At 41.4% G+C, this 13,835-nt stretch overlaps 1 protein-coding gene across 1 annotated transcript in view; it reads left to right on the forward strand.

The window, feature by feature from the left end:
- Positions 1-12,323, forward strand: part of TRMT61B (tRNA methyltransferase 61B) — a gene marked incomplete at both ends in the record, with an annotated part of 31,897 nt that extends 19,574 nt beyond the window's left edge. Inside the window, 4 exon segments of the mRNA XM_080911532.1 lie at positions 9,306-9,392; positions 9,396-9,418; positions 10,978-11,029; positions 12,156-12,323. Of these exon segments, the coding sequence (XP_080767658.1) occupies positions 9,306-9,392; positions 9,396-9,418; positions 10,978-11,029; positions 12,156-12,323 (330 nt within the window).
- Positions 12,324-13,835: the final 1,512 nt, after the last annotated feature.

Below are 13,835 nucleotides of genomic sequence, written 5' to 3' on the forward strand. Positions count from 1 at the left end.
GAGGTCTCCATGAAGATTGTGTCACCAGGACGACATGGCTAAATTAACAAAACCAGGCCACATGCAGACATAGAGGTTACAAAGAAAACTAGACTAGAAGACTAGCATTCTAGTTACACTACAAGACTAAGTGATAGGTGCTACTTAGACATGGTGAGGGCTCAAGTTCCATCCCTGCCTTCTTAAAAAACAAACCAAGATCTTCTGGGAATGTAGCTCAGTGATTAGGAACTTGCTTAGCATATTTAAGGTCCCGGGCTCCATTTCTAGGACTAAACCCCCATCACTACCCAAATCCAGCCAGGTCCAGGGATCACTGTCAACCCTGAAGGCTTGAGTTTGATCCTCAGGCCCTCTATGATACAAGAAGAGAAAGCTATCCAGTGGTGCTTGACCCCCACAAGGACGCCATGCAAGCCCCTGCCCAGATTATAATTAAAGAAAGCAAGGGGTTGAGGAACACTGGCTGCCCTTGCAGGATACCTGAATTTTCTTCCCAGTGCCCATTCTGGGCAGCTCAGCAGGTTTCAGGGTGGAACTGGTTATATGGCCCTGTGCCACAGTTACCAGTGGCACATCATTCAGAGTATTGCAGCTTCTGAAGAGGAATGCAAGCCTGGACTCCAGACCTCCACTTTCAGAGTATGTCGCCATGGCAACAGAGAATCCAACTCTCCAGAGGACAACTGCATTCCAATGACACCTCAGTAATGAAAAACCCAGTCCCAAAAGGCATGCCACTTAGGAGAGAAAGCTTCAGACATGTATTGCTGGCCTGCCCCAGCCACCACACCCCCAATAACTCAACCCTTTCAAAGACTAGATGCCAATACTCTGAGGCAGGAGGTTCAGCTCTTTCCTGACCTACTGGGCTCTATAAGACTTTCTCAGGAATCAGAGCCAGCAAAATACAGCATGTAAGGTCCTTGTGGCCAATCTCAATGACACAGCTCCATGTCTGGTACCCTACATGGAAGGACAACCTGACTCCCATGGTTTGTCTTCTACCTCCTACCCTCATGCTATGGCACTGCCCACCCCTCTGGTGAGATGAATACGCATGGAATAACAAAATTAAAGAGAGAGAAGAATGAAGACAAAACAGAGAGTTCCTTGAAGGACCCTGGTAGTCCTCACCTGGCACTTTCCTGCCCTTGGTCTTGGGAACAGCACCTGTCCCAGCAGCTGCAGGCTTCCTGCAAGAGAGAGGATAGAGAAGTGCTGTTCATTAGCTAGAAAGCTGTGTAAAGACCACAGCCCCCTGGATCCTTCTGAATGTGGGAGCTGGGCCCTAGGTGAGAGCTGCTCTCAGGACAGACTCCACAGGATGAATCCCAGATTTCTCATACCTTCATGGAAGTCAGAACACTGTCTATGGCCTTCCCTCACTCTTCTGATGCCTGTGTCACTCAGAGCCACTTAGGACAGAGAGGAGCCATAGCTTCCCCTCAGGACAGGTTCCCAGTCTTTTGAGGCTCGTGTGCTAGCAGCCATACAGGTGTGAGGTCTTAGGAATGGGACAGAGGACTTGACAAGGTCACACATAGCACAGGTCTAGGTGGATGATGAAAAGAGTCCTGGAATATTCTGGATTTGTTCTTTTAGCTCCAGTAGAAGGGATGAGTTGACAGGGTAGGGGACTAGGACATAGCCTTCTCTGCAAGGGGTCAGCTTTCTTTCACTCTGACCACCAACTTTGTCATTCTAGTTTCAAGGCTGACACAACTGTTGGACCAAGTGGATACACAACGTTACTGACTTAGACATATTTGGGACAATGTTCATGTGTGAAAGAAGACTTTAAAAAAATACATACAGAGATACAGGCCTGGTGAGAAGGGGTTCCAGCTAGCCAGGGGGAGAGAGATTACTGCCAAGTGCGCACAGAAAGCACGCCCCTGCCCTGACTGATCCAGGGACCAGGAACCCAGCATTGGGCCCTCTGTTTCCCAGCCTGCGGCTTTGGGGCGCAGAACAGGGCTCAGACCATCCGCCACCTGGACCAGCAGAGATCCAGGGACTCAGGACAGGTACAAGGGAAAGTTGAGAAACAATCACTGACAACAAGATGGCAAGGGGAAAGCAAAGAGCATACAAACTGGTAACAATAGAACCCAGCTCTCCTATCACAGCAAACAGCGGAATGCCAAACACTCCAGAAAGAGAAGACTCAGACCACACGAAATCCTACCTCAAGATGATGATAGAGATCATTAAACAAGAATGGGAAAAAAAAGCATAAAGAATTAGAAGCTTTTAAAGAAGAAACAAGAAAAAGACTCAAAGAACTCAAAGAACTAGAAGAAAGCAGTAACAAAGAGATGAAGGAATGGAAGAAGGAATTTAAAATGAAAATGGACACAATAAAGAAAACACTAAAAGAGACAACCCTAGAAGTAGAAATCCTGAAAAAAAAATCAGGAGTCACAGATGCAAGCATTTCCAACAGACTACAAGAGATGGAAGAGAGAATCTCGGGGGCCCAAGACAACATTGAAAACATAGACAAAACAGTCAGAGAAGATGCAAAAACCAAAAAGCTCCTAACCCAAAATGTCCAGGAGATCCAGGACACAATGAGAAGACCAAACCTAAGGATAATAGGAATAGAAGAGGGAGAAGAATATCAACTAAGAGGCACAGTAAATATCTTCAACAAAATTGTAGAACAAAATGTCCCTACCCTTATGTTGAGATGACCACAAGCATAAAAGAAGCCTACAGAACTCCAAATAGGTTGGACCAGAAAAGAAATTCCTCCGGACACATAATAGTCAAAACACCAAGTGCCCAAAGCAAAAAAAGAATACTAAAAGCAGTAAGGGAAAAAGATCATGTAACATATAAATGCATGCCAATCAGAATCACACCTGATTTCTCAACAGAGACTATGAAAGCTAGAAGAGCCTGGAAAGACATCATGCAGACCCTAAGAGAGCACAAGTGCCAGCCCAAGCTGCTATACCCAGCAAAACTATCAATCACCACAGATGTAGAGATGAAGATATTCCAAGACAAAACTAAATTTACACAATATCTGACCACAAGCCCAGCACTACAACGAATTATAGGTGGAAAACCAAATACAGTGAGGAGAAACTATATCCTAGTAAAAACAAGAAAACTCCTAAGCAAGAAAACCAAAAGGAGAAAGTGACACAGGCACAATTCAACATACAAAAGCAATAATAGCAGGAAACAGCAAACACTATTTCTTGATATCTATTAACGTAAATGGACTCAACTCCCCAATAAAAAGATATAGGCTATCAGACTGGATATATAAACAAAGTCCAGCATTTTGCTGCATACAGGAATCTCATCTCAGAGATAAAGACAGACACTATCTCAGAGCAAAACGTTGGGAAAAAAACTTCCAAGCAAACAGCCCCAAGAAGCAGGTTGGAGTGGCTATTCTAATATCGAATAAAGTAAATTTCCAAGCAAAATTATCAAAAAAGATAAGGAAGGACACTTTTCACTAATTACAGGGGAAATCTGTCAGGAGGAAATCTCAATCCTTAATATATATGATCCAAATAAAAAAGCACCCACATTCATAAAAGAAACCCTACTAAAGCTCAAAAAAATACATTTTACCCCACACAATAATAGTGGGAGACTTTAATACCCCACTCTCACCAATGGACAGATCATGGAAACAGAAACTGAACAAGGACACTGTAAAACTAGCAGAAACTATGAACCAACAGGAATTAATAGATATCTACACAACATATCATCCTAAAACAAAAGAATACACCTTCTTCTCAGAACCTCGTGGCACCTTCTCAAAAATTGACCACATAATTGGACACAGAATGAGCCTCAATCAATATAAGAAGATTGAAATACTCCCATGCATCCTTTCAGATCACCATGGTCTAAGGCTGATCTTTAATAAGAACAAAGACAACAAAAAGCCCATATACACATGGAAACTAAACAATGCTCTATTAAACGATAGCAGGGTCAAAGAAGAAATAAAGAAAGAAATTAAGGATCTTCTAGAATTCAATGAAAATGGAAACACAACATACCCAAACCTATGGGATGCAATAAAAGCAGTATTGAGAGGAAAACTCATAGCCCTAAGTGCTTCCAAAAAGAAACTGGAGAGAGCTCACATCAGCAACCTGACAGCACAGTTGAAAGCCCTAGAACAAAAGGAAGCAGATACACCCAAGAGGAGTAGACAGCAAGAAATAATCAAACTTAGGGCAGAAATAGACCAAATAGAAACAAAAAGAACCATCAAAAGACTCAACAAAACCAAGAGCTGGTTCTTTGAGAAAATTAACAAGATTGATAAACCCTTAGCCAGACTAACTAGAGGGCAAAGAGAAAGTATCCAAATTAACAAAATCAGAAAGGAAAGTGGAGAAATAACAACTGAAACTGAGGAAATTTAGGAAATCATCAGATCCTACTACAAAAAACCTATACTCAACAAAGCTGGAAAAACTGGAGGAAATGAATGGATTCCTAGACAGATACCAGATACTAAAGTTAAACCAGGACCAGGTAAAGCATCTAAATAATCCCATAACACCTAAAGAAATAGAAGCAGTCATCAAAATCCTCACAACCAAAAAAAGCCCAGGTCCAGATGGGTTCAGTGCATAATTTTTCAGATATTTATTGATGAAATAATACCAATACTCTTTAAACTATTCTAAACAAGATAGAATCAGATGGAATACTACCTAACTCATTTTTTGAGGCTACAATAACCCTCGTTCCTAAACCACACAAAGATCCTACAAGGAAAGAGAACTTCAGACCAATCTCACTTATGAATATTGATGCAAAAATACTCAACCAAATCCTTGCAAACCGAATCCAAGAGCACATCACTATGATCATTCACCATGATCAAGTAGGCTTCATCCCTGGCATGCAGGGATGATTTAATATACTGAAATCCACCAATGTGATCCACCATATAAACAAACTCAAAGAAGAAAAACCACACGATCATCTCACTAGATGCTGAGAAAGCATTTGACAAAATTCAACACCCCTTCATGTTAAAAGTCTTGGAAAGAACAGGAATCCAAGGCCCATACCTAAACATAATAAAAGCAACATACAGCCAACCAACAGCCAACATCAAACTTAATGGTGGGAAACTTGAAGCAATCCCACTAAAATCAGGGACTCGACAAGGCTGCCCACTCTCCCCCTACCTATTCAACATAGTACTGGAAGTCCTGGCTGGAGAAATTAGACAGCAAAAGGAAATCAAAGGGATACAAATAGGAAAGGAAGAAGTAAAAACATCACTTTTTGCAGATGACATGATAGTGTACTTAAGCGACCTCACAAATTCCACCAGAGAACTCCTACAGCTGATAAACAAGTTCAGCAAAGTGGCTGGATACAAACTTAACTCAAACAAATCAGTAGCCTTCCTATATTCAAAGAACAAACGTGGAGAAAGAATTTAAGAAAAAGATGCCCTTCACAATAGTCACAAAAACTATGAAATACCTTGGTGTGACTCTAACGAAGCAAGTGAAGAACCTGTATGACAAGAACTTCAAACCTCTAAAAAAGGAAATTGAGGAAGATCTCAGAAAATGGAAAGATCTCCCAGGCTCATGGATTGGAAGGATCAACATTTTAAAAATGGCCATCCTACCAAAAGCAATCTATAGATTCAATGCAATCTCCATCAAAATTCCTACCCAATTCATCATTGAGTTGGAAAGAGCAATGTGCAATTTCATCTGGAATAACAAAAGACCTAGAATAGCAAAATCCATCCTCAACAACAAGAAAACATCTGTGGGAATCACTATCCCTGACCTCAAGCTATATTACAAGGCAATTGTGCTGAAAACTGCATGGTACTGGTACAGAAATAGGCATGTGGATCAATGAAATAGAATAGAAGATCCAGAAATGAGCCCTCACATATATGGTCATCTGATTTTTGACAAAGGATCTGTAAACATTCAATAGAAAAAGGACAGCCTACTCAACAAATGGTGTTGTTCCAACTGGCACTCAACATGCAGAAGAATGAAAATAGACCCTTTCTTATCTCCTTGTACAAAGCTCAAGTGTAAGTGGATCAAAGATCTCCACATTAAAGCAGGTACACTGAAGCTATTAGATGAGAAAGTAGGGAAAACTTTAGAACACATAGGCACAGGAGAAAATTTCCTGAACAAAACACCAATGGCTCATGCTCTATGTCAAAGATTGACAAATGAGACTTAATGAGATTGCAAAGTTTCTGTAAGGCTAAGGACACTGTCAGGAAAACAAAACGGCAGCCAACAGAGTGGGAAAAGATCTTTACCAACCCCACACCAGATAGAGGCCTAATATCCAAGGTATATAAAGAACTCAAAAAGCTAGACTGCAGAGAATTAAACAACTCTATTAAAAATGGGGTACAGAGCTAAACAAAACATTCTCATTTAAGTAATATTGAATGGCTGAGAAACATCTAAGGAAGTGCTCGACATCCTTAGCCATCAGGGAAATGCCAATCAAAACAACCCTAAGATTCTACCTCACACCAGTCAGATTGGCCAGGATCCAAAACTCAGATGACAGCAGATGATGGCAAGGTTGTGGTGAAAGAGGAACACTTCTCCACTGTTGGTGTGGTTGTAAACTGATACAACTACTCTGGAAATCAGTCTGGCGATTCCTCAGAAAAATGGACATAGTACTACCTGAAGATCCAGCTATTCAACTTCTGGGCATATACCCCTGAGACACTCCAATATACAACAAAGACACATGCACCACAATGTTCATAGCAGCTCTAATTATAATAGCCAGAAGCTGGAAAGTACCCAGATGTCCTTCAGTAGATGAATGGATACAAATATTGTGGAACAATTACAGAATGGACTACTACTCAGCCACCAGAAACAATGACTTAACCAAATTCTTTAAAAAAAAAATGGTTGCATCCAGAGAATAACATCCTGAGTGAGGTAACCCAGTCACAAAAGAACAGACATAATATGCAGTCACTGATAATGGGATACTAACCCCAGAAAGCTCTGAACACCCCAGAAACAACTCACAGACTGCGTGAAGTTAAAGGAAAAAAAAAAAAAAAAAAAAACATCATGCTCAATCCTTACAAACCAAGAAAACGTTGACTAATTCCAGGTTCCATCCCGTGTTACATGTACTTTTTGCTCATTGTAACTGTAAGACCTTAATGCACACCATCAAACCTTTGGGGGAAAAGAAAGCCTACTATGGGACATCTGTGTCTCTCCAGTCAACCCTGGAGAGGTGACAGGAAGTAGGTTTAAGGACTGCACCTGACAAGCAACTTTCTTGATATATTCATTTCAATTTGTTTTCATGTTTTTTCTTCAAAAATAACAATTTGTTCTTTTAACACCCTTTAAAAAAAGAAAATGAGAAAAAATAAGATAGCACATTTCATGTGTGCTTATAAAAATGTCATAATTAATAAGAATTAAATATCAATGACTCCCATGGCAGAAAACTTCCAGAAAACTGGAATGCTGATAGCTGAGAAAGTGATCAAACTTATTCCCCAAACCTGTTTTCTCCTTTCTTAATAGAATCTGATTTCACTCAACAGTAGTAGCAAAATTCTGTGTGCCTTCTTCCAGAATTTTCTCATAGACAAAGATCTCTAAGAAGTAGTAATCATCTTGAATGATGGTTACTAAGTTTTGTGAACAACAGTTAGGAGAAATGCATGTAGCTCCAGTTATTCAAGCCTCACTATTGTGAAGAGAAAGAAACACACACATACACATGTGCATGCTTCAGAGTGCACGTGCGCACACACACATATACCCCTTTGCTTTGGACCACAGGGAAGGCTGGAACTGGCCAGTGGTTGGCCCCTGGTTCTGATACAGAAAACTGCTTCTGAACTAAAAATACTTTTCAGAGGTCAATGATAAAACCACACTAAGGTGATGCCACTCTAGAACATGGTGTATTAGTGATGAAATGGAAGTCTTTCCTTACTCATAGTACGAAAGATATGAAAAGTACACTGTGTTTATCTGGTGCAATGTATTAGTTTGCATTCAGTTTTCACCAGGCAACTAGAAGTTTTAAGTTCAAGCCATCATAATGATTTTTATTTAGCTTGGAAGATACCCCCATTTGAAGCTTGTGAATTATGTTGAGGAATACAATCTAGACACATTTGGTAAGAGGGAAAAATATATAGATAGATGAAAAAAGATTTATTATTTGAGCATACTCTTCCTGTCCTTCAGACACACAAGAAGTGGGTATCAGATCAGATTAGAGATGGTTATAGATTTCCATGTGGTTGCTGGAAATAGAACTCAGGACATCTGGAAAAGCAATTGGTGTTCTCAACCACTGAGCCATCTTGCAGCATTTAGAAGGCAGAGGCAGGCAGATGTCTGCGAATTCAAAACCAGCCTGGTCTACAGAGCTAGTTCCAGGCCAGCTACACAAAAGAAACAGCATCTCCAGGAAATAAAAAAGAAAAAAAAAATAAGAAAAAAATTTACGTTATGTATATAAACAGATACCCGCATGTGTATGTGTGCACCAGCATATTAACTAAAAGGGCAACTGTTGCCACAGCTCCGATGCTAGTCTCTGTACTGCCCACTGTCCCTTGGATCTCTTCCTCTAACCCACTGTTAACTCATTCCTTCATTTTGCAAAAAAAAAAAATGTTTTGTTGTTTACATTTTGAGACAATTTTTCTCTGGTTGGCCTTGGCTGTTCTGACACTCTCTGTAGACTACGTTGGCCTGGAAACCAGTGATCTGCCTGCCTCTCCATCTTGAGCACTTGGATTAATGGTATGTGCCAGCATGCTCATTTGAAAATTAACTAGTGGGTGTGGTGTGGTGGCATATGCCTTTAATTCCAGAGACAGAGGTAGTGGCAGAAGCAAGCGATCCAGACGGATCCTCCGGTAGCCGGGACGCGGCGGCGGGACTCCCACCCGACTCTCGCCCCGTGCCCCCCGGAAGAAGCACGGAAAAGGGTCGGGAAAGGAGAACCGGGCCGCGAGGACCAGAGGGCCGGCAGGGACCCGCACGCTCTCCCCCTTGACTCCAGAGACCCCGTAGGCTCCCGGGTATGGAAGGGACGACACCCCCTCCGCCGGGGATGGGAGAGAATGAGCGAGGGCGGCCAGGGCGCGAGAAGGAAGAGGATCGAGATCGCCTCTTACCCCTTCTCCGCCCCTCCTCACACGCAGCCTAGGCGGGATGGGCACTCGAAGGACCCACACTTCCTCTTCTTGCTCCCCTTCCAGAGAGGGACTCTTTCGGTCGAGGGAGTTTATAGCTTAGGCAGAAAAGAGAGAACACAAATTATTTCGGCTCTGCAATGTCGGACGCGTTAATAGTAACTGGGGAGCAATTGCGTTCAGGGAGATCTAGGGCAAGTTTCCTGGCCAGATCCGGTGAGAGTATTCTGCGGAGGTCACCTTTGGAGGACTATGTATTATTGATGGAAGAGGGCCCACCGTAAGGTACCGAAAAGTATTGCCATGGCAATTAGGTGTGTGTGGGTTCCAGGAAGGGCAAAGACGGGCGCACTACCAGTCTGATGAATGTTCTCATCACCGAACGTCAGAGTTTTTCAACATGTTGGATTTTTAAACATCACAGCTACTCTGGTTTCAAGACTGCAGAGGTCCAATCTGCCTAAAGGAAGGAGTTCCATTATACTCCTAACCCAGCCCCACAGAACATAGCACAAGGCCAAGTGGAAGTATCACCACCGTGTCTGACCCATCTGGCTTTTAGACAAGTAGCAGGGCACAGTGATGTATGCCTTAAGAACAGCAGGCAGAGGCAGGAAATTCACTGATTTTGGGTTAGCCTAGTCTACATAGCAACGTTCTGAACTCCCTAATATTATAGTTATATCTTTCTATCTATCTATCTATCTATCTATCTATCTATCTATCTATCTATCTATTTATTTATTTATTTATTTGATAGGGTTTCTCTGTGTAGCCCTGGCTGTCCTGGAACTCCCTCTGTAGACCAGGATGGCCTCAAATTCAGAGATCCACCTGCCTCTGCCTCCTGGGATTAAAAGCGTGTGCTATCACAGTCGGGCAAATAAAGGTTTGTTTGTTTCTATATTTATGTATATAAGTGCTTTGTAGGTATGACTGCACATCAGAAAAGAACATCAAATCCCAATACAGATAATTGTAAGCCACCCACCATGTGGCTGCTGTGATCTGAACTCAGGGCCTCTGAAGATCTTAACCCTGAGCCATCTCTCCAACCCACCTTGTCTTGTCTTCTCTTGTTTCCCTCCCCTCTCCTTCTTTCTTCTTTCTGGTATGTAGTTCCTACACAGAATTTCCTTTGTTGTTTTGGCAGCAGTGGCACACACTTGTAACCCCAGCATGTGGAAGTGGGGACAAGAAGATGAGCTCAGTTTCTTGGCTACATAGCAAGTTTAAGGCTAGTGTGGGGATTACTGGGACCCCCATCTCAAAAAGAGGAGGGGGTTAGTTCCTTGATAAAGTTCCTGTTTTGCTTACATTAAAATTTACCCATTATTTCAAACAAAAAATGTCTAATAACTTGATAACTGGTTTTCCAGCCTCTCCTATATTTTTCTTGCTATATTAATCTTCATAAAATGCCCTTTCTATAGCTTCAAGGACATGCTCTAACTGCTTACTAGGCCAAATGCAAATGCCTCAGGCTGGCTTTTAAGTCTGTTTCCCCTCCTAAGGGAGCAGTGAGTATCCTTGTGCTGTGTTTAAAACTGTCCTACTGTGATAGCTTTCTTCAGTTCTCCACTCGTCTTCAAGCTAGGCTGCTCTGCTGTCTCCGAGCCCTCTTGGCCCTTAACTGTAATTTCTAGTTGGTTCTGTGGTGCCACTGAGTTTGCTAATAGATCTTTAATTTTTTTACTTTATCAAGCAAAATATGAATTTTTGGGCAGGGCCAGAATGTACTCCACTTTCCACTCCTGTTTTTGACTCTCCGACAGTAGTGTAAGGCCAGAATGGGTGCTTGGCATGTCTTCACGAGTCATCCACACTGTATTTCCATCACAGGATATAAATGTTCCTACTGATATCAGCTAGGGATACTGTTTTGAAAGCAGACTCGGGCTCTGGTAGAAGGAGCTCATTTTTATCCAAAGTAGGTAAGACTGGAGTAAATAAAGGAGGGCATGGGGTAGGTGATCTCCAGAGCTCACCGACCAGCCAATCTGATAAGCTCCAGGTTCTCAAGAGATAAGTGAAAAGCAGAAGAGGAAGACGTCCAGTATCAACCCCCATCCTTTACCCACACGTATATACTCTCCATGAACACACATAGACATATAAGAAAGCCTCACTGTCATGTATAACTTTAAATGAGAATTATGCAATGGTAGCCTAGGCATGGAAGCACATACCTATAATCTCTGCACTGTGGAGAATGAGTTCTGGGTTAACCTGGGTTACTTAATGAGTTGTACGATAGCCTGGGCTACACAATAAGAGCCTAGCTCAAGAGAAACAAAAAAGAACAGAACAGTGACAAACTTCACATTTTGGACTGGCACTTAAATGCTGGCTAACTGTTGGGATGGAAATGGAAAAACAAGTACTCTTGTGTAAACAACTATACATATTTTTTAATATAGAACTTTACATACTCTCTGAGCTTAATTTGTATCTGATGGCCATTATACATTAGGCAAAGTTCCCTAACGTATTTGTATGGTTGTAAGGCTAGAAACAAGTAACTGTTTATCCTTTACCTAAATAAATCGTGGGAATGCAGTAGTTAAAAAGCACACAGTGTTTGAGTATTGCTGAGATGACAAGGTCAATGAGAAAAGTAAAAGATGGTGTGGTTTAGCCGTACTGTGGATTAGAAACACAGAATTACTTGTATAAATAAAGCTGACATAGGAAGGGCAAATGCCTAATACTATGGCTGCTTCCAAAGAGAGAAATTTGGGGTTAGGGTTGAGAAGAGATTTTTGTAACCATAAATATATGACTTTTTTCTGGAGCCACTTAATACCTTTGCAAAATAAATTCTTGACAGTTTATAAACTAATACTATGGAATATAAATTATCTTTTGCTGAAGTTGGATCACAAAGACAAGTTCTAAGTTTTGAGCTATGAAAGACCACCCATCGTGAAAGCATTAAGAAGATCATCACTAGCATAAGTCATGGAGTTTAAGTCATATCCAAGAATGGCCAGACAATGTGAATTTTATTCATAGTGATATTTCAAAGGCAAAGGAAGACATAAAGTGTCTAACACTTGATACACTAAGTTATTTTAAATGGTTTCTAGGATTAAGGCTAGCAAGATGGTCCAGCATGTAAAGATACTTGTCACCAAATCTGACATTCAGTTCCAAAGGCCCACACAGTAAGAGAACTCCTTTTAAGTTGTCTTCTGATCGTCATAAACATGCAGTAGCACATATATACTTCTCTCAATAAATACTACCTTTTTGAGACAGGGTTTCAATGTGTAGCTCTATGTGTCCTAGAACTTACTATGTTGACCAGGCTAACTTCAAGTTCAGAGATCTGTAGGCTTTGACTTTTTAAATACCTACTTTTATTATGGGTACTTTGATGCTTTGACCTCCTTTCTAGCCCACCACCCACCAGAGGTAGTGGAAAGGAAAGGTTAATAGGGCAAAGGGGGATGTGGACCTGTTTAGAAATAGTTCTTTGGAGAAAACTCAATGCTTGTCAGGATACTAACAGTTCATATCATACAAATCACCAGGGTAGCTTTACCCAGTAACAAACACCCTTCACAAATCAGCAACAGCAGTTCGATCCAGAAGAAACCACAAGGCTCTGCCAATCAGTCCAAGTCCTTGGTAATGGCAAGAAGCCAACGGAACACCACTAAAAATTCTTTGGTGCATTTCTCTCTATGAATTCACAACAAATGATGACTGAAGACCAGCAACGACAAAGCCCAACAACGACCATCGAAGAATGGCAAGGTGAACCAATACCACACAACACCACCCACTGTCTGTTTGGTTACATTTATTCCCTTCCAAACATCTCATGTTTTCTCCAGCATCCGCTCTAACAAGCATCACATTTCCCTTTTCCAGGCTGCTTGCAGAAAACCACGTGTTTGTTCTCAGCAAGACATCCTCTCACATATCTGTGTCAGCAAAATCATCCTCTCATAAGACAGTTTCTAGAAAAACATGATATAACATAACTGAGTCTCCAAAGAGACCACAAATTTACACTTCAGAGATCTACTGTCTCTGTCTCCCAAGTGCTTGGATTAAAGGCATGTGCCACTATGCCCAACAATAAAAATTTTAAATTAGAACAAAGAGCAATCAAAAATCTGTCTTCTTTTGTATGGGCAGCAGTTTTCACTATATTTGCCCTTTTCTCTAGAGCTACAAAGAGTACTTTAGTAACTCTTGGAGCTGGGTCTGAGAGATACTGAGTCAGGTGCCAGAAGCATCCATGAATATTGAATAATGGAAAAAAAATAAAAGCTGAGCACTGTGAACCTCAGTATTTGCAGGATAAGTAAAGAATTTGGGCAGATGGAGCTCTGAGTTCAAGGCTAGCCTGTTCTACACAGTTCCAGGCCAGCCAGCGCTAGCTATACAGTTGAGAGCCTGTCTCTAAAACAACAAAATTTTAAACATCATTGTAATTTTTTTCCTTTTAATTCTGTTTGAGACAGAATCTTTCCTTGCCCAGGTTAGCCTTGAACTCAGTCTTCTTGCCTCCACCTCCTGAGTGCTGGGATACTAAACATAAGCCACCCCACCCAGAAAATCATGTGAACTTTTATTGCTCAGCTAAAGCAGTTATGTCTAAATGTTAGCAGTAGGAATT

The sequence above is a fragment of the Micromys minutus genome, assembly GCF_963924665.1.
Source record: "Micromys minutus genome assembly, chromosome: 1".
Classification (NCBI taxonomy): Eukaryota; Metazoa; Chordata; class Mammalia; order Rodentia; family Muridae; genus Micromys; species Micromys minutus.